The sequence below is a fragment of the Eleutherodactylus coqui genome, chromosome 6 (assembly GCF_035609145.1).
Source record: "Eleutherodactylus coqui strain aEleCoq1 chromosome 6, aEleCoq1.hap1, whole genome shotgun sequence".
NCBI lineage: Eukaryota > Metazoa > Chordata > Amphibia > Anura > Eleutherodactylidae > Eleutherodactylus > Eleutherodactylus coqui.
This window is the reverse complement of record NC_089842.1, coordinates 182,830,563-182,853,728: the sequence shown is the minus strand read 5'-3', so window position 1 is coordinate 182,853,728 and position 23,166 is coordinate 182,830,563. Positions and strand designations below refer to the sequence as shown.

The following is a 23,166-nucleotide window of genomic DNA, read 5'->3' as shown; positions in this document are numbered from 1 at the left end:
TATCTTCTCTTTCTGTCAGATCTCCCATCCATAAGATAGCTGCAGCTGGAGGGGCATGTGAACATACACATTACTCAGCCTCCTCCATAAAAATACACAGCGCGGAGGAGGCTGGGTGACGTGTATGGACGTGACATGCATTATCTTACATATGAAGCTATGTTGTAGATGTGAGAGCTGTTGAGATGGGACAAGGAGGCTGACTGAGAGCGTAGCATAGCTTCTGTAATACAGAAGAATAGATAACTGCTGGAAAAAAAACAGTACAGCATATCAGTAAATGAAAAATAAACATATGTATGAAGCATTTTTCACTATTCGTTTTAAAGTGGTCAATCTCCTAATTTAGTTATTCTAAGGGTGCCTTCACACCGGTGAGAAAATCAGGCGATTTTCTTGCGCTGCGAGAGTGAGTGAAAACGCATGATTATGAAACAAATGAATTCTCATTTGCGATGTTTTCACTCCTGTGATGCTGCGTGAAAAAAAAAATTGCAGCATGCCCATTCTTTTTGCGATATCGCCCATTGTTTCCAATGGGAGAAGGTCGCGATCCCCTGCTGCAGCTGTGACAGCTGTGGCGGGGGATTCCTTCAGCTCCGCAGGGATGTGAGGCTGTCACATCCAGGGGTCTAACCTTGTTCCCAATGTGGCCGGCGGCAGCAGTGCTGGCACCATTGAAAGAATAGTGAGAACATCGTGATCTCCTGCTGCTGCTGTGACAGCAGCGGAAGGGGATTCCTTCATCCCCGTGGGGAGTCTCCTCATCACTGAACGCTGTGACATCAGCGGCAGGAGATTGTGATGTTCTCCCATTGCTATCAATGGACCTGGCGCCCCATTGAAAGCAGTGCGATGAAGGGAACCCCCGCAGTGATGAGAGGATGTTTTCACATGAAAACGCCTCGCATCCAGGGGTCTTTAGAAGGTTTGCGTGATTCACGGCCGATATCACTCTCGCCAGTGTGCAGAAGCCCTAATGCACAAATCTTTTTTTTTCCAACCATTCTGTAGTTGATTTACTTGTATGCTTGGGTCGTTGTCTTCTTGTATCACCCAATGTCTCTCCCAGTTTGAAGTCATGGACTGCTGCTCTAAAATTACCCATACACTTCTAAAAAACTGGTTGTGCAGCCAACAGTTAGCTTGACCGTTCCCCCCCCCTTCTCCCCACATCCACATACTCACATGAAGAGAAGGAGAAAGCTGCTGCCAAACACCTCTGACAGTGACTTGTCTCCAAAAAAACAAAAACATTGGCCTGCCTCCAAGTGGGGAAAAAGCCGGTCATGCGTAATGTCCTGAACATCTTGGAAGTGCTGTAGTCTGTAACATAGGTATTTCTGTATATACAGGAGGATCACATTTCCTCCATGGGATATACAGGACATTCTCCCTTTTATCTGTAGCACTGTCCTGCGGCAAGCTCTGTGATCAGTGCACAGAGAAAGAATTGAGAGAGGGTATATATTAGGAGGTTCCACACTGTCCAAATGCTGCCTACAGAGCATTACAATTTTGAGACTTCTTTTAAAGGAACCTGTGTCCAGGTTAATGTTGAAAAGCTGCTGTGCTTCATAAAACACAGGTTTTAAAAATCAGTCATGGAGGTGTTGCCTTGCCAGATTCTCCCACCCACATCCCCTAGACTGACAGCTCCTTCCCTATACACAAACAAGGAGAGATGTAGAAGTCTAGGCAATGCAGAGGGGCAAAAGCCAGCGAGGCCAGACTGACTTCAAGCCTCATTCCTGACAGATTTTCAAAGTGTTTTTTGTTTTTTTTCTGCAGTGCTATCAAAGTCCAAAAAAGTGACTTGCATCACTGAATGGTAGTCTAGGATATGGGCCATCTCAACCCCTCTCTTAACGGAGAAGTCCTCCTCAACCTATTTCCTAATTGTCCGAGCCACCAGGGTCATAAACACGTGTTCTTTGGAGTCTGATTAGGATGCCACCCAAGCATAAACTAGAGCTCAAAGTCTAGGTTTCACTCCTCATAAAGAGGGGGTAAGAAAGGGCCACAAAAGCCCTAGACCATCAGGAGGGTAATCACATAAGTGACAATAGTAGTGGGAAACACCCATGCAAATAATTCTAAAAATTCCTCATTGCCACTTATAGTCCCCTCTCAAGCGATACTTCCTTAGCCTTCCCACTGTATTAGGCCAACTTTCCGTATGTGTGAGTTGCGTCGGGAATACTCGAGCGCAAGTCGCATCGGACACGCACAGACACCTCTCCTTGTGCTGCCTGGTTTACACGGACACACTATTGCATTAAAATGCATTAGCATGACTTATTCCTCACCTGCGATACAAACTGGAATAGGACATGCAGTGAGTTTTTTCAAGTGAACCATCGGTCCGTGTGAAAAAGACTCAATCTACATAGCCCATAGACTATAATGGGGCTGTATGCTGCCCGTGAATTAACATAGACAGCACGTGGCCCCAAATCCTCTAGTGTGCCAGAAGCCTTAATATAACAATTATACAATTGCAGGTTGAAAGGAGGCAATTATTCTGCTGACAGCTCTTGAAGTGCAATGGATGGGAAGGGGATTTTCCTTGCAACTCTGGGATAAATCACACTTGCAAGGGAGGCAAATCATGAAATTATGTTTGGGAATTGCAATTTACATATTTGCATAATATAATCATTAAGGCAGCTCCAAACCCGAGGTAATTCATAGGAAGTAAAACATCAACCACAAATGCCTACAGGTAACTGCCGACATATGTTCACCTAGTGCACTACAAACATAAGTTCACATTGAACTTTGGTCTACTGTAGAGAAAAATCTGAACTGTAACTCCTATACAAGAGGTGGAAATAAGACAAGTGGTAACTTGGTACATGAGAATCTTCTAAACATTCATTATGTTCTAAGGACACCCCCAGAGGAGCAGCTGTCAGACTCTCTCATTCTACATGTCGACATTTGTCACTATCTAACGGTCTGGAGAAGTCTCATCCCTGACTGCTACATCATCGCCTATAAAACTGCAGTTTAACAATTTCAATTAATTATAGCACAGTCAGATAAATGTCTCTTCTTGTTCATGCTTGATGCACCCGGTTACTGATCTAAACGGGACCCACATGTCACAAGTAAATACGGCACACATCCTAGGAGAAAACAAGGAATTAATTGGCAGCAACTCTGCCCAACGAAATTTGATCTGAAATTCTAGAATCTAGTAAATGAACGTACGCCTTGCACTCAGGACTTAGATTTTAATTTGGCAGCAGAGCAAAATAAATCACAGAAAGGGAATCAAATCTATTCAAAAGTCACAGCAAAAGGCCATACTTACTGAAACAGAGATACAAGGACTGGTACAAACCAACTGCCAGTAGCACGCAGAGCAGCCAAAATTCTATATGGGGGAGATTGCAGAGATGCAAAGATACTGATGACCCACCACTCACTCACTTTGGGTGGTGGGTAATTAGTATTATTCTTGCACATAGATAAGGCTTGCATAGTGCACCATGCACGCTTACAGTCTCTTAATAATGCCCATACTATGAGCAAAATACTAAAAACTATAGCTTAAAACCTCAATGGAGCAAAGCCAATACTTGCATCGGGCATCCTGGATTTTTGGACTTGTGTCCCATATATTTCCAGGCAACTGCCACTTTTAACAGCATCTGCATCCTCAGCCCCAGACACAGTTGAATACTATGGTGAGGAAGGGGGCTATCAGCTTTCCGCTCCACCATTCTCTTTTATAGTCTACAAGCTGCTTTAGAAGTGCAACCTAGGAGGATGGACTCAGCCGATACAGCGATGTCACTGCATCCTGTCTGCATGTGCCGGGGTCCCATCTGGGCATCTCATATATTTCAGGTCTAAAGAAACTTTGCAGCTTCATTCATTGTCGAAACTGGGCTAGGTGAGTATTTTTTTTGCATTTATAGCATGTATTTTGGCCACTATTCCTGCGTTGGGGACACTAAATGGAGAGAGCCATTATGAGTGAGGGTGGCACTAAGAAACACCATTACTAAGCGGGGGGCACTAGAGGGATCACTACTGGACAAGAGTCATTAAGGGAAAGTAATACTGAGCAAGGGGCATCATTACTGAGCAAGGGGCACCATTATTGGACAGAAGGCAGTAAGAAATATAATTGAGCGGGGGGGGGCATCATTACTGGACAGGAAGCACCCAGGCATCACTACTGAGTGCAGGGCAGTTAGGAGTGAATCATTACTGAGAGAGGTGATCCATTACTGAGCAGGGGGCGCTAAGGGGCATCATTATTGAGTGGGCCTTCAGCAAGAGCATGTGTTAGAGGGATGTCCCCTTCACGGAATCGCCCATTAAGAGCAAGACAATCAGTAGATTTTGTGTACATGGACACCCATTCATTTATAATGGCCACATGTAACACTAAATTTCCACTAAAGATGGTACATAAAAATAAAATCGGCACGTACAGGAGATTATGTAAATGGATATTCTACATTTCCAAAGCTTCCCATAGTTCTTTACATATTACACTGCACATTATGAGCTACATATAATACTATAATGCCGTAATCCATTATTATATTTGAACATTCTGCAAGTGAGCAGTTAAGAGAAATGGAAATATTCAGAAATAAATGAGCTTACCTTGATTCAATAGTAAAGCTTTAAAGACAAAGAATAGAAATGAGAGAGAAACAAAAATTAAAATGAGATCTAATGCCAACGCAAGAGTACAAACATAAAATGGAAAGGTGGTGAGGTAAAGTGAGGGCAAGCAACAGGTTAATGAGGACGCAGAATACAAGTAGCTGCGATAGTCATTGATTTTTTTAACATTAAAAGTCTGAGCTTCAGAATGACAGAAAAATATTTTAGGCCCCGTCTCCTCCAACTAATAAAAGTAACTGGATCGAAATTGATGAGGAGTATAACATGACGATCACTGCTGGTGCCAATGATGTTGTGTCCTACAATAATTCAATTCTCTCAACTCAATTTAAAAAAAAACGGCTTAAGGTGCTTTTAGATGGAATGATTATTATCATTCAAAAAATCGTTCAAAGTAGCGAAAATGAATGGTAATCATTTGGCCTAAAAGCGATAATCATTCGCTTTTCGTCATAAAAACCTTCGTCGGCTCAGTTATCGTTCGGCTTAAACAGCGCACGTCCAGTTGTTCTCAGTCACTTATACAGCAGATGTGGAAGATTGAACAATTTTACATTAGAACAAGCCAACACTGTGTCTTTTTGTGTATCACGCTCACATTTGTACCCCCCCCCCTTCCCCGATGACCTTCTAGGCGGACCTTTGCGAAAATTCTAACTTATTTTTGCATGACCGAGAAGCACACACAAAATATAGAAATGGTTTCTATTCTCTGTGTACTACATATGCAAATACACCTGTGAGAATCCGGACTTAGGGGCAAAGTAAATAAAATTAACAAATATTTGAATGGGCAGTACAGAGATTTTTCTAATGATTGTTTTATACCTCAGCCTGTTAGCATAACAAGGGGGTATCCTTCTACATCTAGGGAAAGAAGGTTTCACCAACATCGTACATGGAGATTTTTACTGTAAACTATGGAACTCTTTGTTCCAAAACATTTTGATGGTTGACTCATTGTGCAAGTAATGGATACTAGAAATATGAAGATGGGGCTGGTCCACAGATTTATTCCAATATTAAATATTTATTTTGCATAACTATCAAATACTGAATCTCTAGACAGGTAGGTGGCACAAAAAAGAAAGAAGCTCACAAAATGTGAAGTACCGCAGCTATACCCTGGAGTGGGTGGGATTGTATTATGTTCACCTTGAAGAGTTCTGTTATAGGACACAACTCCTTGAATGGCCTTTTTAGATCAGTGCTGGTGGTGTAGGGTGTAAGCTCCCTCTTTCTCGTGGTTAACTCGCCAGATATGGTCCACATCTGGGAGTAGAAGGCTTGTTCTGTATTCTTTCCATAGAGAATCTCAACATTCAGAAGAGAAAAAGAAAAGGAAAGAGACCACAGTGCACTCCCTAAGGTAAGTTTGAGAAAAGCGATTTCATAAACTAAGCTGTTTCTTGCTGAGTTGCACTTAAGGTGAGCTATCCAATTTAAAGAGCACAGGTTATGGGATCAATCTCTTCAACTCAAGCCTACGCCCCATGGTCTCTTACCTTTTTTTTTCTCTCTGTCTTCCGAATGTAGAGTCTCTCTACACAAGGAATACAGATTTACATTGATTGGAGTCAAGAAGTACTTTTTTCCCTAGTAGAGCAATTGGCATCCATGTAATGGGGGCTTGTCTTCTTCTGGATCAAAATGTAGGATTGTAGACTTGATTTACCTGTATCTTCATTCAAGCTGATCACCTATGTTACACTGACACGGCAGAGACTTAAAGGGGTTGTCTCACGAAAGCAAGTGGGGTTATACACTTCTGTATGGCCATATTAATGCACTTTGTAATATACATCGTGCATTAAATATGAGTCATACAGAAGTTATTCACTTACCTGCTCCGTTGCTGGCGTCCCCGTCTCCATGGCTCCGTCTAATTTCGGGGTCTTCTTGCTTTTTTAGACGCGCTTGCGCAGAAGGGTCTTCTCCCTTCTGGACGGTCCGGGCACGAGCTGCGTTCTGGCTCCGCCCCCTTCTACGCGTCATCGCGTAGCCCCGCTCCATCACGTGTGCCGATTCCAGCCAATCAGGAGGCTGGAATCAGCAATGGAATGCACAGAGCCCATGGTGCACCATGGGAGAAGACCAGCGGTGCACCATGGGAGAAAACCGCAGTGCATCCCTGGGAAAGGACCGGCGGCCATCTTGGGAGAAGAATTTTATAAGTTCATCTTTCATCACATCGGTGAGTAGCAAGCGGTTTAAAAAGCGCTTTAAAATGCTATTTTATGCCAGGGGGGTGACAGGGGGAATGGGCTAATGTAAAATTTTGATGTTTGCCGCGAGACAACCTCTTTAAGAGTGAGGTTGTGAAGCATGCTTTCCATTCAATGTCTGTAGGGCTGATAAAAACAGCCAAGAGATGTTTTCAACTGTTTCCACTAGCCTTATAGACAATGAATGTAGCTTCAGAGCCTATGTTCGACTGCTGCTCTGTTCCAGCTCCTCCATTCAAACTCCTCAGCACACAACTTTGGAACTCAAGACCACTGTTCTAGTGATCATGGTGGAAGAGGCAGCTGTCAGAGACTTATCACCTATCCTGTGAAGAAGTGCTGAATGTAAATTGTTGGAAACACTTTCATATAACTCTTCCAGTCAGGGATCTAAGAAACTAATTGCACTTACACCACAGGAACAATAATCATTGGATGACCTGTTGAGCATCTGCAACCCACAGATCGTCCCATGTAAAAGGACCCGAAGATGTATTTATATTAGATATGTCTGATAACTACTTTTTTCCTCCTCCTATGCTGCTGGGACCTTAATGAAAATGGTTCATGGTGCACAAAAACTACTAGACATAGTCAAGCTGTAATTTTCTATGTGGGTAGTGGGCAAATCAGGCTGGGCTCTTTTATAAAATTTTTACCTAAATTAATAATACATTTTGCTTGAAATCTTTAAAAAAATACTCATTATTTTCCTTGCAGGAAGTAGACCTGGGAACTGAGATTTAACCATCCGAGAGTCCATAGTTGTGCCTAGCCTGGCACATAATCTAAATATATCTTCATACCATGTCCTTCCACTCCATCCAGCTCATTGCCAGCAAATGCAAATCTAATTTCCCAAGGTTATACATAATTCCAGGCTTATATTACATTTGATAACATAATATAATGAAGTATTACAAGGGATGTACCAGAATTACAAGCTACAAAATTACAAGTCCCATGTCCGTCGTCCACCTCACTACGAGCTTACTGCACCCCTCTCAGTGACTAGGAGAATGAATGGAGCAATAGTCATGCAAGTGCGATGCCGCTCTATTAATTTTCAATGGGACTGCGGAGGTATTTGAGCAGCAAGCACTCTGGTATTTCCGTGCATGCTTGGCCAGGGCTCCATTCTCTGTAACGTCACTGCAGGTGGGAGAAGCATCTCCGCAGTGACGAGAAGAGGGGGACATAGGACTCCCTTCACAGGATCATAGGGTTTTCAGCGATTAGACCTCACTGATCAGCACGTTTTTGCCTATCCTGTGGTTAGGAGATAACTTGCCACCCCTTTAAGTTTGTTAAAGTTAAAAGAAAGCATATGAGTAGTGGCATCTGAATCACAACAATAGAAGCCGATTCGGTTCTGTCCGTAATTTACGACCACTCCTAGCCAATGCAGGACTGGTTGGGCGACAATCTTAAGAGGCTCCACCTCTGGGACCTGCATCTATTAGACTTTTATGGCATATCTTGTATGCCTTAAAAGTTCAAGATGAAAGTACCTGTTTAACTAATTACTAGAAATCTACACAACCCCTATAAATTGACAACCATACTCTAGATTTTGCTGTACAAGCTACCACATTATGAGGTCCCAAGTTTAACTCCATCCAAGGCCCATACACTGCATTCTATGTGCCCTAGGGCAGGGGGGTGCCCACACATAAATGGTCACTCTCCATTATAGTCCTTGTTTAGACATGGCAGTGTGCGCATTATCAAGTGTTTCTGTATCTCCCATTCTGTATAATAGCTGCAAATTATGTACTGCCTCCTCTCTGCTGTAGATGGGGTAAACATGATTCCGTTTTTTTGGATTGGTTAGACAGCCATGGAAGAATTAAAGGCGTTGTCCCGCGAAAGCAAGTGGGGTTATACACTTCTGTATGGCCATATTAATGCACTTTGTAATGTACATCGTGCATTAATTATGAGCCATACAGAAGTTATTCACTTACCTGTTCCGTTGCTAGTGTCCGCGTCTCCATGGTGCCGTCTAATTTCAGCGTCTAATCGCCCGATTAGACGCGCTTGCGCAGTCCGGTCTTCTCCGTGGTGAATGGGGCCGCTCGTGCCGGAGAGCTGGTCCTCGTAGCTCCGCCCCGTCACGTGTGCCGATTCCAGCCAATCAGGAGGCTGGAATCGGCAATGGACCGCACAGAGCCCACGGTGCACCATGGGAGAAGACCCGTGGTGCATCGTGGGTGAAGATCCCGGCGGCCATCTTGCTAAGGTAAGGAAGAAGTCGCCGCAGCGCGGGGATTCGGGTAAGTACTAAACGTTTTTTTTTTTTAACACATGCATTGGGTTTGTCTCGCGCCGAACGGGGGGCCTATTGAAAAAAAAAAAAACCGTTTCGGCGCGGGACAACCCCTTTAATTATAACAGATTCTATCAATATGCCATAAATGTGTATAGTGGGACCAACGGCTTGGTGTATATTCACATGGTTATGGTAAAAACATTTTTATTCTATGACTGTCACATTTATATAAATGGTGCTTGCAAAAATCCATGTAGCTGCTGCAGAAACGCCTTCATTTCGACATTTGCAATGGTCTTTCAGTTGCAAAAATTTCTGCAATAATTCCCCTGCGTGTCAAGCTGCCCTAATAATGCGAAATATGTATCCAACAGAAATATAAGAATGTCAGAGGGTTCAGGCAGACTTGTGAATGTCTCGTTATTAAATCTGGAACTAGACAAATATGTATTTATATAATAATGGATTTTCTGCAGCCTGTTTATAATTCACACCTCAGTCGGTGCTGATAATAAGAATTGGTACGCACTATGCTGGAATTAAAAGTAACATTTTTTATATTGCAGCTTTTTAACACTTGCAAAAATTAGTTTCTACTTCATAGTCTACTTGTCAAAAAGTGTCTCAGGAAAGCTTTAGTAGGGAGAGTCACGCCTGTCTGCAGCTTTCTCTTACGGCTAGCCTAATTAACAAACAGCACAATGGCTAAGCCCAACTTTGGCTGTAGACCAAGCTACAGCAGCTACCGCACAATATAGAGGTTTGCTCTAAGGCTCTGTTCACATCTGAATACGGAGCCTCCATTACCTATCCTGACAGATTTAACGATGAGATAACGCTACATGTACTAGTATTCTTGCTGTCAAAATGAGGAAAACAGCAAGGGAACCATAATGGATAATTCTGTCAATGGGGTCTATTGGGTGTCGTTGGATTCCATCATATGATGGATCCTGCACTGCATTGTGGCTTTCATTATGAACATAGCTTTACAGGCAAATGAATATTCCGATACTGTGGTGTACTGTTGAGTGAACCGAAACAGTCAAACCCTGTTTTGGGTCGAACTTTGCTAAAAGTTTGGTTTGGTGTGAGCATGGACCTCGGGCAGTTGATCTCAGCTGAACCCACAGCTGAAAATTCCTCCCTCTTCCCAGTTAGTACTGTATACAGTACTGGAGCCCTAATTTCAACTCTTGCCATGGACAACATAGGCATGGAGTTTGTATATTCTCCCTGTGTTTGTTTTTCTCCTTTTTCTCAACAAATGTATGTGCATTATAAGGGGATTATGAAAAAACCCACACAAACATGGGGAGAACATAGAAACTCCATGCAGATGTTGTCAGGGTCAGATTTGAACCTCGGACACCAGTGCTGCAACGCAACAGTGCTAACCACTGAGCCACATTTACAAAGAAGTCTTATGGCTCTTAGACAGCTTTATACACCAATTTTAGAGGGTATCAATGAAGTTACGGTTCAGTTCGTACTCAGTCAGACTAAACCGAACTATTTGCTGAAATTCGACGAATCGGAGAAACTGAACTTTTGAAAAGTTCATTCGACACTACTGTGAAACTAGTTTCCCAGTCATCAATGTTCCTGAGCTATATAATAGATGTGAATAAAATAATAAGCTATTCTAAGATATGGGTGCCTTAAAGGGGTTGTCTCGCGAAAGCAAGTGGGTCTATACACTTCTGTATGGCCATATTAATGCACTTTGTAATATACATCGTGCATTAAATATGAGCCATACAGAAGTTATTCACTTACCTGCTCCGTTGCTGGCGTCCCCGTCGCCATGGTGCCGTCTAACTTCGGTGTCTTCTTGCTTTTTTAGACGCGCTTGCGCAGATGGATCTTCTCCCTTCGGCTGGTCTCGGAAGCATCGGCGTTTTGGCTCCGCCCCCTTGTACGCGTCATCGCGTAGCTCCGCCCCATGACGTGTGCCGGTTCCAGCCTCCTGATTGGCTGGAATCGGCACGTGACGGGGGCGGAGCTACGCGATGACGCGAAAAGGGGGCGGAGCCAAAACGCCGATGCTTCCGAGACCAGCCGAAGGGAGAAGATCCATCTGCGCAAGCGCGTCTAAAAAAGCAAGAAGACACCGAAGTTAGACGGCACCATGGCGACGGGGACGCCAGCAACGGAGCAGGTAAGTGAATAACTTCTGTATGGCTCATATTTAATGCACGATGTATATTACAAAGTGCATTAATATGGCCATACAGAAGTGTGTAACCCCACTTGATTTCGCGAGACAACCCCTTTAAATTGGATTGCTCCTCTCAGTACCCACCACTGTTTACTAGGATGGGGAGGTGCTAACAAAGAACTCTCATTGTCCCTGACCAATCCCATGAATGTATTCCATGATAGGTGACTTGCACATAAAATTGCTTTGCAGTGAGTACTGCAGTCAGCGTTGAGTTGCTTGAATGTGATTGCCATGTTTTTTTAATCAATAAGCAAATGTGTCTCAACCCAATGAGGAAATGCTTCTCAACCTGAAGAACCCCTACCACAAAGATATTCAGTGACGTGAATAAAGGTTAAAAAATGACAGTTAAGACATATAAAACACTGTGATCTGTTGACTGCTTTTCCACCCACATGTTGTTCATTATTGAGCAGACTAAGATCATTTTGCCATACATACTGTAAGAATAACTGTTTTACCATTGCTGCCTTCAATACAGCCACAAGACTGGGTTTTGTAGGACAGTAGGGCTCTACTGCAACCTGGGTAAGAAACACTGCCATAAGCAATGAGAATATAGAACACATGGCTTATACAATTCAAGACTCTTTGAGGGCTGCATGAAGTGGTTTTGGCACTTCAAATATGGTAATTGTGGTCTATTCGGAGAACATAAGGTACCATGAATGGTAGATTGAGCTGACAGCGCTGGGCAATGATTTCCCCACCCGCTTAATTATACTGGAATTCAGTTGTAAGAAGAGCTATTCCAATAAAGAGATTAAATTAAAAAATTGCTCACATTGCAACCTCAAAATGGAGGTTCACTTGGGCTGAAATGGTCATTTTAGCCAACACTGTGGCCACGTGTCTACAGCAAATTATCACCCGCATAAGAAGTGTAGAAGGGTAGTACACAGAATGGCCTGTAGGGGGCGGTGGACAGGCGTTCTGGTGGGTGTGGCAGGAAGTGAGATAAAAAGATCCGTTCCTGCCACACTCCGGAGGAGCAGCCACCAGGCATTTGGAGCCTTTTATGCGTGTGGTACCCACCCATCCTGAGTGAAAGATGGCGATCCTCATAGGCGAGTGACCCCATTTCACCACAGCAGATAGTGGTTTCTATAGTTCTGCATGACATTGTCCGTGATTTCTCAGTGAGTGTTGGATTTTTAAGATGATTACAAATGACAATTTTTTTCCCCTCCACCTAGTTACTTCAATAACAATATATTTTAGCTCTAGATATAAGTTGTGCTACAACAACAAAATTCTGTGTAAAATCAACACTCTAACCGTGATGCCTAAAAGCATTTGTGGAAAAGACATTAAGCAGAAGTGACACCTTAATCACAACCTCGGCAATGGATGACAAAATGTCACAATGACATATAGAAATCTTAATGCAATGTAAGAGCACCTGTAACAAGAGGGCAGCACGATGCAAAAAAACCGGCTGCAAGGCAAGATGGCTGCACTGTGGTGTCTAGATGAAGGCCAGCTTTATGTCAGTGTCTATTAGTATGAAGGCCTAAGAGGAGTAATCTGCTTAGCAGAGCAACAAGACAAATCTCATATTCCTGCAATTCCATGGCTCTGAAAATTGAACGGGTAAAATCACTGTATTTCTATTTATCATATAATTGTATTTGCAGGTACAGAACATCTTAATATAGAAGACAATAGCTCAGACCGTGGGAGCCAGATGTCTCCTCTTCTCTAGACAGCGTAGAGAATGCCCGGAATGCTTGCAAGATTATTCACAGTACCGTGATATCATCTAATATAATAACACCCTCCGCACAATCAATACAGTAGGTGCAGCTCTTCATGGAAGCATGTCGGGGGTCTTAGATTGGTTTGGATGGCTTTGTGGATGACAGGAGAACATGATCATTTCGCAGAGAAGAGGCATGGGGATACAAACAGCAAGTGTGGGGGATATGTGTCATACAGAAAGCTGCAGGGAAAGATAGAACTAGAACAATGACATGCCGCTAATGATCAACCTTCAACTGGAGGAAGTTGCAAAGTTGCATTATTGTAGAGAATGCGCTTAAGCAAATTCACACAAGCCTTAGGGGTTAGTTGGAGAAGTGGGTCAAATATTTATCTGAATAAGGCCGCTTTCACACGGGCGACAAAAATCACATGATTTTCTCGCGATGCGACAGTGCTACAAGTCGCATGTATGTGAAGCCCATGCTTTCCAATGGGTTCCTTCACATTAGCAGTTTTGTAGGCTGCTACTTTGCAAGAAAAAAAATCGTGGCATGCTCTATACAGCCGCAATTCGCAATGTTTTGTAGCCCATGTTTCCCTATAGAGCCTTCCTTTGTGTTGCATCACACAAAATTGCAGTTTTCATGCGGTGTGATGCAACTTTAACAGTAGAAAGTCCTACTGTTTCTTCTAAAATAAGCCCTAGCTGCATGTAAAAAAACCCTACTCAAACTACTAATGACTTCTTGTCTGTTAGTAAGTATGTATGTGTGTGCTTCTCGTGCACCACCCCTGGTGACATCATTGCAGGTCCTACAACATATATAAAACATAAAGTCTGACTAACAGAAGAACAGCAAAGTTAGGCTCCCGGAAGAGAAGGACAAAAATAACAAAATGAGAATACAACTAAGCCGTCATTATCTCAGACACAACTCAGCGGTCCTGGCAGAAGACACCTACTGCCACCACAGAGATCTAATGGGCTGAAGGACCTGTGGTGATGTGACTGTTGTGGGAGGAGCCATTGTGCAGCTTGGTAAAAGAGATCCAGTCGGCGGAAGGATCTGCAGTTTGGTAGAAAGTACTATATACTGGATAAGCCGACAGCAGCCACCAGGACCCGTGATGATGTCACCATCATACGATCACCTGTGTGGGTGGAGTCAGGGATCACATGACCAGGGGATGATCACTGTATTCACTAGTCTGTTGAGGTGATGATGTCTAGAAATCAGCATGGATGTACCACAGCTGTGTGTGTGTGAATCAGGATGCATGTAGCAATGCTGTGTGTAATGTGCTGTGTGTGTAATGTGTGGGTATCAAGGTGGATGTAGTAGAGCTGTGTGTGAATCAGGATGCATGTAGCAGAGCTATGTGTGTAATGTGTGGGAATCAAGATAGATGTAGTAGAGCTGTGTGTGTAATGTGTGGGAATTAGGATGGATGTAGTAGAGCTGTGTGTGTAATATGTAGGAATCAAGATGGATGCAGTAGAGCTGTGTGTGTAATGTGATGTGTGTGTAATGTGTGGGAATCAAGACAGATGCAGTAGAGCTGTGTGTAATGAGCTGTGTGTGTGAATCAAGATGCATATAGGAGAGCTGTGTGTAATGTGTATGAATCAGGATGCATGTAGCAGAGCTGTGTGTGTAATGTGTGGGGTCAGGATCGATGTAGTACATCTGTGTGCAATGTGCTGTGTGTAATGTGTGGGGTCAGAATGGATGGAGAAGAGCTGTGTGTGTAATGTGCGGTGTGTGGGGTCAGGATGGATGTAGTACAGCTGTGTAATGTATTGGATTAAAATGCATGTAGTAAAGCTGTGTATGTAATGTGTGGGGTCAGGATAGATCTAGAAGAGTTGAGTGTGTGTAATGTGCTGTGTGTCATGTGCGTGGGAAGCAGGATGGATGTAGTAGAGCTGTGTATGTAATGTGTTGTGTGTGTCATGTGTGGGGTTCGGAAGGATGTAGAAGAGCTGTGTGTAATGTGCGGTGTATGGTCAGGATGGATGTAGTAGAGCTGTGTATGTAATGTGTGGGAATCAGGATGGATGTAGTAGAGCTGTGTGTGATGTGTGGGGTCAGTATGGATGTAGTAAAGCTGTGTGTGTAATGTGTGTGAATCAGGATGCATAAAGCAGAGCTGTGTGTGTGAATCAGGATGTAGTAGAACTGTGTGTGTCATGTTCTGTGTGTGATGTGTGGGGTCAGGATGGATGTAGTAAAGCTGTCTATGTAATGTGTTGTGTGTGTCATGTGTGGGGTTTGGATAGATGTAGAAGAGCTGTGTGTAATGTGCGGTGTGTGGTCATGATGGATGTAGTAGAGCTGTGTGTGTAATGTTCTGTGTGAGATGTGTGGGGTCAGGATGGATGTAGTAAAGCTGTCTATGTAATGTGTTGTGTGTGTCATGTGTGGGGTTTGGATGGATGTAGAAGAGCTGTGTGTAATGTGCGGTGTGGTCATGATGGATGTAGTAGAGCTGTGTGTGTAATGTGCTGTGTTTGATATGTGGGGTCAGGATGGATGTAGTAATGCTGTGTGTGTAATGTGCTGTGTGTGATGTGTGAGGTCAGGATGGATGTAGCAGAGCTGTGTATGTAATGTGCTGTGTGTTTGAATCAGGAGGGATGTAGGAGAGCTGTTTGTGTAATGTGCTGTGTGTGCAATGTGTGAGAATCTGTTGTGAGCTGCTTGTGTAATGTGTGGGGTCACAATGGATGTAGCAGAGTTGTGTGTTTGTGTAATGTGAGTGGGAATCAGGATGGATGTAGTAGAGCTGTATATGTAATGTGCTGTGTGTGTAATGTGTGAGATTCGGCTGGATGTAGTATAGCGGTGTGTGTAATGTGTGGGGTCAGGATGGATGTAGTAGAGCTGTGTGTAATGTGTGGGGTCAGGAAGAATGTAGAAAAGCTGTGTGTGTAATGTGTTGGATCAGCATGCATGTAGTAGGGCTGTGTGTGGATGTGTGGGAATTAAGATGGATGTAGTAGGGCTGTGTGTGGATGTGTGGGAATTAAGATGGATGTAGTAGAGCTGTGTGTGTGATGTGTGGGGTCAGGATGAATGTAGTAAAGCTGTGTGTGTAATGTGTGTGAATCAGGATGCATGTAGCAGAGCTATATGTGTAATGTTCTGTGTGTGTAATGTGTGTGAATCAGGATGCATGTAGCAGAGCTATATGTGTAATGTTCTGTGTGTGTAATGTGTGTGAATCAGGATGGGTGTAGTAGAGCTGTGTGTGTAGTGTGTGTGAATCAGGATGGATGTAGTAAAGCTGTGTGTGTGAATCAGGATGGATGTAGTAGAGCTGTGTGTGTAATGTGTGGGGTCAGGATGGATGTAGCAGAGTTGTATGTGTGTGTAATGTGCTGTGTGTGTGATTTGTGTAGGAGGCAGGATGGATATAGCAAAGCTGTATATGTAATGTGCTGTTTGTGTAATGTGCGGAGTTCAGATGAATGTAGTACAGCTGTGTATGTAATGTGTGGGAATCAGGATTGATGTAGTAGAGCTGTGTGTGTGATGTGTGTTTGTGAATTGGGATGAATGTAGGACCTGCGGTGACATCACTACTGTGTGAGTAGCCATTGTGCAGTTTAATAGAAAGTTCTGTATACTGGATAAGCCAACAGCAGCCACCAGGACCCGTGATGATGTCACCGTCATGCGATCACCTGTGGGGGTGGAGTCAGGGATCACATGACCAGGGGCTGATCACTGTGTGCATGAGTCTGTTGAGGTGATGGAAATCAGGTCTAGAAATCAGCATTGATGTACCACAGCTGTGTGTGTAAATCAGGATGCATGTAGCAGAGCTGTGTGTGTAATGTGTGGGTATCAAGGTGTATGTAGTAGAGCTGTGTGTGTGTGATGTGTGTGAATTAGGATTCATGTATCAGAGCTGTGTGTGTAATGTGTGGGAACCAAGATGGATGTAGTAGAGCTGTGTAATGTGTTGGATCAGCATACATGTAGTAAAGTTGTATGTGTAATGTGTGGGGTCAAGATGCATGTAGCAGAGCTGTGTGTGTAATGTATGGGTATCAAGGTGTATGTAGTAGAGATGTGTTGGATCAGCATGCATGTAGTAAAGCTGTGTGTGTAATGTGTTGTATGTGTAATGTGTGGGGTCAGGATGAATGTAGCGGAGTTGTGTGTGTGTAATGTGATGTGCGTGGGAAGCAGGATGGGTGTAGTAGAGCTGTGTATGTAATGTGCTGTGTGTGTAATGTGTGGGGTTCGGATGGATGTAGTATAGCTGTGTGTGTAATGTGTGGGGTCAGGATGGATGTAGTAGAGCTGTGTGTAATGTGTGGGATCAGGATAAATGTAGAAGAGCCGTGTGTGTAATGTGTGGGAATCAGGATGGATGTAGTAGAGCTGGTTATGTGTTGGATCAGCATGCATGTAGTAGATCTGTGTGTGTAATGTCTGGCCATCAGCATGGATGTAGTAGAGCTGTGTGTGTAATGTTTTGGGAATCAGGATGCGTGTAGTAGAGTTGTGTGTGATGTGTGGGAATCAGCATGGATGAAAAAGAGCTGTGTTTGATGTGTGGGAATCAGCATGGGTGAAGTAGAGCTGTGTGTGATGTATGGGAATCAGCATGGATGTAGTAGAGCTGCTTGTGCCATGTGTGGTAATCAGAATGGATGTAGTATAGCTGTTTGTGTCATGTGTGGGAATCAGAATGGATGTGGTAGAGCTGTATGTGTGTGTGATGTCTGCGCATGAACATGGATGTAGTACAGCTGTGTGATGTCTGGGAATCAGGATGCATGTAGTACAGCTATGTGTGTGATGTGTGGGGTCAGGATGGATGAAGTACAGCTGTGTGTGTTATGTGTGGGGTCAGGATGGATGAAGTAAAGCTGTGTGTGAGATGTGTGGGGTCAGGATGGATGTAGTAGACCCCTGTGGGATGTGTGGGGATCATAATGGATGTACCATATAGCACAGCATTGCGCCACTAGAAGAACTTGTACTATAATTTCCTAATAATTACTAGTACGTTACCTAACAATCGCTGTCTGCTCTGCTGCTCTTCTCCTCTGGCAGTTCCGCCGCTTCCTGGTTAGGAGGTTCATAAATCCTGCCTCCAGGAAGTGCTGGCTCTGATTAGTTCAATAGCGCCACGGCTCAGCCACTCAATGCAGCCATCGCACTGGAGGCGGGATTTATGAACCTCCTAATCAGGAAGTGGCGGCTAAGGACTGCAAATAATTGCGGCGGATCTGCCGGTGGAGAAGTGCGGAAGGGCAGACAGCTCCTGTTAGGTAATGTCTTTTTTTTTTTTTTTTATGCAGCTAAGGGTTATTTTTCAGGTAAGGCTTATATTTCAAGCTCCCCCGAAAATCCTGGCAAAAGAGCGCTACAAAATTGTGATATCACCACGAGAAAAAGCAGAAATATTGCACAGAAATCGCAAGAATACAGCTGCGATATCGCTGCAATTTTCTCGCAGCAATATCGCTTTTGCCTGTGTGAAAGAGGCCTAAGACTTATATTTGTGAAAGTGGATAGCAAACAGCAGAGCAACAAAAAAAAATGTGGAAGACCACCTGGAATTTACAGACATGAAACGGTGCAAAGAACAGCAAATGAAAGGGTGAGGAGAACTGGCTGAAAGCTCAGGTATGCACTAAAGTAAGGTAAATGTAAATCGAACTTTCTAAAGGGCCTGAGGCTCGAATTGGGTGCACAAAGAGGCAAGCCAAATATGATAGTTTCCCTCTACTCAATAAACCAGTTAGTGGTGTCAAGGGTACTTTTGAGGCACACTGGAGGATAATCACCTTTAGTATTTAGCAAACCTAACCACTCAAACCCAGTTTCAGGTCAAACTTTACATTTAAGGTTCTGTTAGCAATGAACCCGAACCTTGGGCAGTTTGGGTTCTGCAGATGTTGTCTTTGATCAGATTTGAACCTATGACCCCAGCACTACAAGGCAACATTACTAACCATTGAGCCTCTATGCTTTTCCTTCCTCCTCCTCTTCAATAAATGTATGTGCTATATAAATAAAGGTGATTGTAATGAGGAATAAAAATAAACAAAGGCCCAATGTCCTCAGGTGGAATTGAATTGCAGAGTCCACGCAGATGATCCGCAGTTCAAGCCGCCCATAGACAATCAAGGGCGCCTGCAGCTGAATTTAAGCATGGGGATTCGATCTGTGGATCTTTTGGTCCAGAAAACAAATCGCAGCCCGCTATATTTTGCTGTAGGTCCTGCATGGACAGCTTCCATTAAAGTCAATGGAAGCCGTCCAATCGGCAGCACACCCGCAGCCCACACTGCAGACGGGCTGTGGATCCTGCGGGAAAGGAGGAGATTTTAAAAAAAAAAAAGAAAACCTCCATTGCGCATGTGCGGTGTCGTGCTCACCCACATCCACATTGGAAAGGATGGAAGACCCACACAGCCACGCAGAGGATCTGGACGGGTAAGTAATATCCTCTTGTCGCGGGCAGGGTGGGAATCCGACCCACCTGTGGACATGAGGCCAACCACAGGGAGAACATACAAACTCCATGCAGATGTTGTCCTTGATGTTTTGAATTTAGGATTCCAGAATTGCAAGAAAGCAGTGCTAGCCACTGAGCCACAGTACCGCCACCAATATTATTCACTTATTCCAGGGGTACTGGTGAAGGTTCAGTATGAACATTTTCGAACCAAACCTTTTGCTGAAATTTGACGAACTGGCTAGATTGAACTTTTCAAAAGTTCTCTTAACACCAATCACCTTTATTTATATAGCACATGAAAAATGTTGCATAATATGCATTACTTTATATTGGGTTCTGTCCCCATTGGGGCTCACAATCTATATACACCCAGCTTCCATAAAGTGTTGCTGATCTACTGATTGACTGGTCCTCCTCTTTAGCGCGCCTGGATCACTATTCTCTTCTAGAATTTCCTGCTTGGACTCCCCATTGTTCTGTGGGTTCTGGCTGATGCCGGAGCGTATTTAGCCCTTTTATGTCGTTGGGTCACTACACAAGCTGTGGTACCACTTTTCTTAAACCTTTATTGAATGTTTGGGGCCCTCTGCACTATGGAGCGCCTTTTTAACTTTTGCTAAATATAACTACACACAGTTTACGGTTCCAGAATGGGGACGTTGCCTTTTGTCTGCTTCGCACACAATGGACGCTAGAGGGTGCTGGCAACTTTGGTAGTGACTCTTAACAATGGCCCTGCGTGTGTCAAGACTGTAAAACAGTGGACTTGTATTTATTGAATAAATCAAATGCTGCGTGTTCTGAAAGAAAAGAAAATAAGAGCAGAAAGGTGAAAAAAATCTCTCAACATGCTGGGACTCCCTCTTTCCAGCAGGAAATTTTCAGTTTAGAAGCTCCAGGGATTTCAGGAAATACAAAAAGATGCATTTTCTATATGTCATGCAAGCATGCTGTTCTAAATATGCAGTCAGCATGAGAGATCTATCAGGAAGGTTGCTCCCTGCTGCGCGTGGCTTCCAGAGACGAGCACAGTGAATTTTCATCAGCGATTTTATTGTATATACAGTAGCCCCTTTAGTGTAACTTTGTACAGGGCAAAGAGTAATGATGTGCTAATGGGATGTCCCCAGGTCAGGAGAGCATACACTATAAAGTATAGTGGATTACATTTGCAGGCTTAGGCTAGCCCATCATGTACTTATTACATATTACCCCCTCCATCGTTGGCCTCTTGATTGCAAGAGAAATTATGCCGACTGCTAGTGTTCAGTGAACTGAACCAGCAAAACCCTGTTTTGGATTGAACTTTGCTAAAATCTTGCCAAACTGAACTTTTTGTAAAGTTCTACCCGAAACAGGGTTCTACTGGTTCAGTGCACTCAACACTAGTCCTGAACACTAGTGTACAACACTGTCTAGGGGTGCTATACACCAGTTTTAGGGGGTTTTGTAAACTTCTGAAATTATTTGGGCTGTAGCAAACTTTTGAAAAGTTTGCTCATCACTACTGACTGCTGAAGAGAATCTATAAGTGCTAGCACAGAAACAGCTTGATGGAATCAGTGTTAAAACTATGCCTAGCTCCACTGCCGAACCTGAAACGATCAATCAACCAAGTTATAAAAGTTAGATAGGGATCTGAGCTCTGTGATACCCACAGCTGAGAATGTAGGACCCCAAATGCCCATTCTCAGCCACAGTGCAGAATAAGCAGGCGCTGACTCTCATCATAGAGATGAATGGGAACATAAAAGCAATCGATAAGTCCCATTGGCAGTGAAGGGGAACAACCAAAATAGTCAAGTTGAACAACCAAAATAGTCAAGTTAGCGCAATCTACTGTTTCTGACTTTTCCACTTATGATCTCTAGGATCTCTAAAAATCAAGTATTAATATATAAGATGGCTATGTACTGCATGATTGCATTGCTTTGTAGGTAGTATGATGATTTACGCTTCGTCATCTTCTACATTAATTTTGTATAGCAAAGAAGACTAGGTCCCACCAAGGAGTAGGGTCCCAGTGACATTTTCTATTACACACTCCCCATTGCTGATGTTCTAGAAACTGCTTACAGTGGAGTATGGAGCTGCCAAAAAGTGACATGGTACCCTAGAATTTTAGACTAGGCTGAGTATGTCTTATTATAGCATGTAGTTCATTGTATTTATTGGCCTTTGTTTGCCCAGGCTTTTATCCAATCTTACCTGTGGGCAGTGTGTGCATGGTATGGGTGCCATAGCTATATGACAAATATAGAAGCCAGTTTGAGGATGGATAAACAGTTGCTTGGTCACAACATTTTTCTACGACTTCTTACTTTCAAAAGTGTTTGGTCATGTGTAAATAAGGCTTAATCGATATTTTACAAAGTGGTAGAACTTTCTATTAAGCCAGTTTCACATGAGCATGCTATGGGTGCACCTATGCGCCTGTAACACAGCCGAGTATCCTGGCCCAACTACTAGTCTCCTGACCCAAACTCTGAGTATTGTAGGAATCTGAGTTTGGGCCTCCGGAGGAGCCAGGTCACTTGTCCGTATTACAGATACACTCGTGGGAAATTGGCCTGATGCTAAGTTATACCAGTTTTAAAAATAGTGTTTCAAATTCTCACTACGATCTCTGCTTGCTATCAGTGAATGGAACATTCTCTGGTTAACACTGCGGTTAATTAAGTAAGACATCCAATTCTGGGACATTTAATTTTCATGTGGCTTAAGAACATACAAAGGCTAGTTTCACATGGGCGGTTGCAATTTTGCCACGAGAAAATCACAGCAAAATCACTTCTTTGCTCCTACGATTTTTAAGCATCAGCAATGCTTTTTCTAGAATAATCTCGCATTGCGCCCACGTTAATGTCACATGAGAAAATCGTACGTTTTACTAATACGAAAGTCAATAGGACTTTCTAATGTTAAAATCGCATCACAACGCAAGTTTGTTGCAATGCGATAAAAAGGCGGCTCCACAGGGAAACATGCAAGATTAAAAAAGGCAAAACGCAGAAAGACAGGACATGCTGCGATTTTTTTTTTTTTTTTTACTCAACATTGCATGAGTTAAAAAATCCTAATGGAAAGCAAACCATTGTAAATCATTGGCTGCATATTCTGCTTTTTTACCGACTCTCACATCAGGTGAAAAATCGCACGATTTTCTTGCCCGTGTGAAACCACACTAAAACACATACTAAACAGTTCAAAAATGATTGCACAAACTATGAAAATGTAAGACCTGAAATACAACAAAAAAAAACAAATAGTAGTTCAGTACAAATGACTAGGCCGTGCTGTATATCCATGACCAATGTAATAAATCTGCAGCGATGTGAGATAAACCTCTGGTGGCTTCCTACAAAATCTGGCTACAGAGCTGTGCCCGGTAAACAATTAAGGGGCATGCCAATAGTCATTGGCAAGGGTGCAGGGAGACAGACCCCACTGATCTTGTTGCCATATTGTAAGGATCGTCCATCAATATTGTTGCCCTGGAAAAAAAAACCTTTTAGGATAGGTTCACACTTAGCAAATTTTGGTGCGGGTCCAAACCAAACGAGTCATAAAATCCACACCACATGATGCGGATCTGCAGAATA

General features: G+C 43.3%; 1 protein-coding gene across 4 annotated transcripts in view; it reads right to left on the bottom strand.

The window, feature by feature from the left end:
* Nucleotides 1-23,166, bottom strand: part of SLC8A3 (solute carrier family 8 member A3) — a 332,512-nt gene that overhangs the window by 23,783 nt on the left and 285,563 nt on the right. For 2 of the 4 annotated variants that reach the window (XM_066608406.1, XM_066608407.1), the window contains exon 4: nucleotides 4,630-4,647. The exons of the other annotated variants lie outside the window; for them this stretch is intronic. In XM_066608406.1, coding sequence (XP_066464503.1) covers nucleotides 4,630-4,647 — 18 coding nt within the window. The remainder of the gene's footprint in view (nucleotides 1-4,629; nucleotides 4,648-23,166) is intronic. 4 annotated transcript variants of the gene reach the window in all.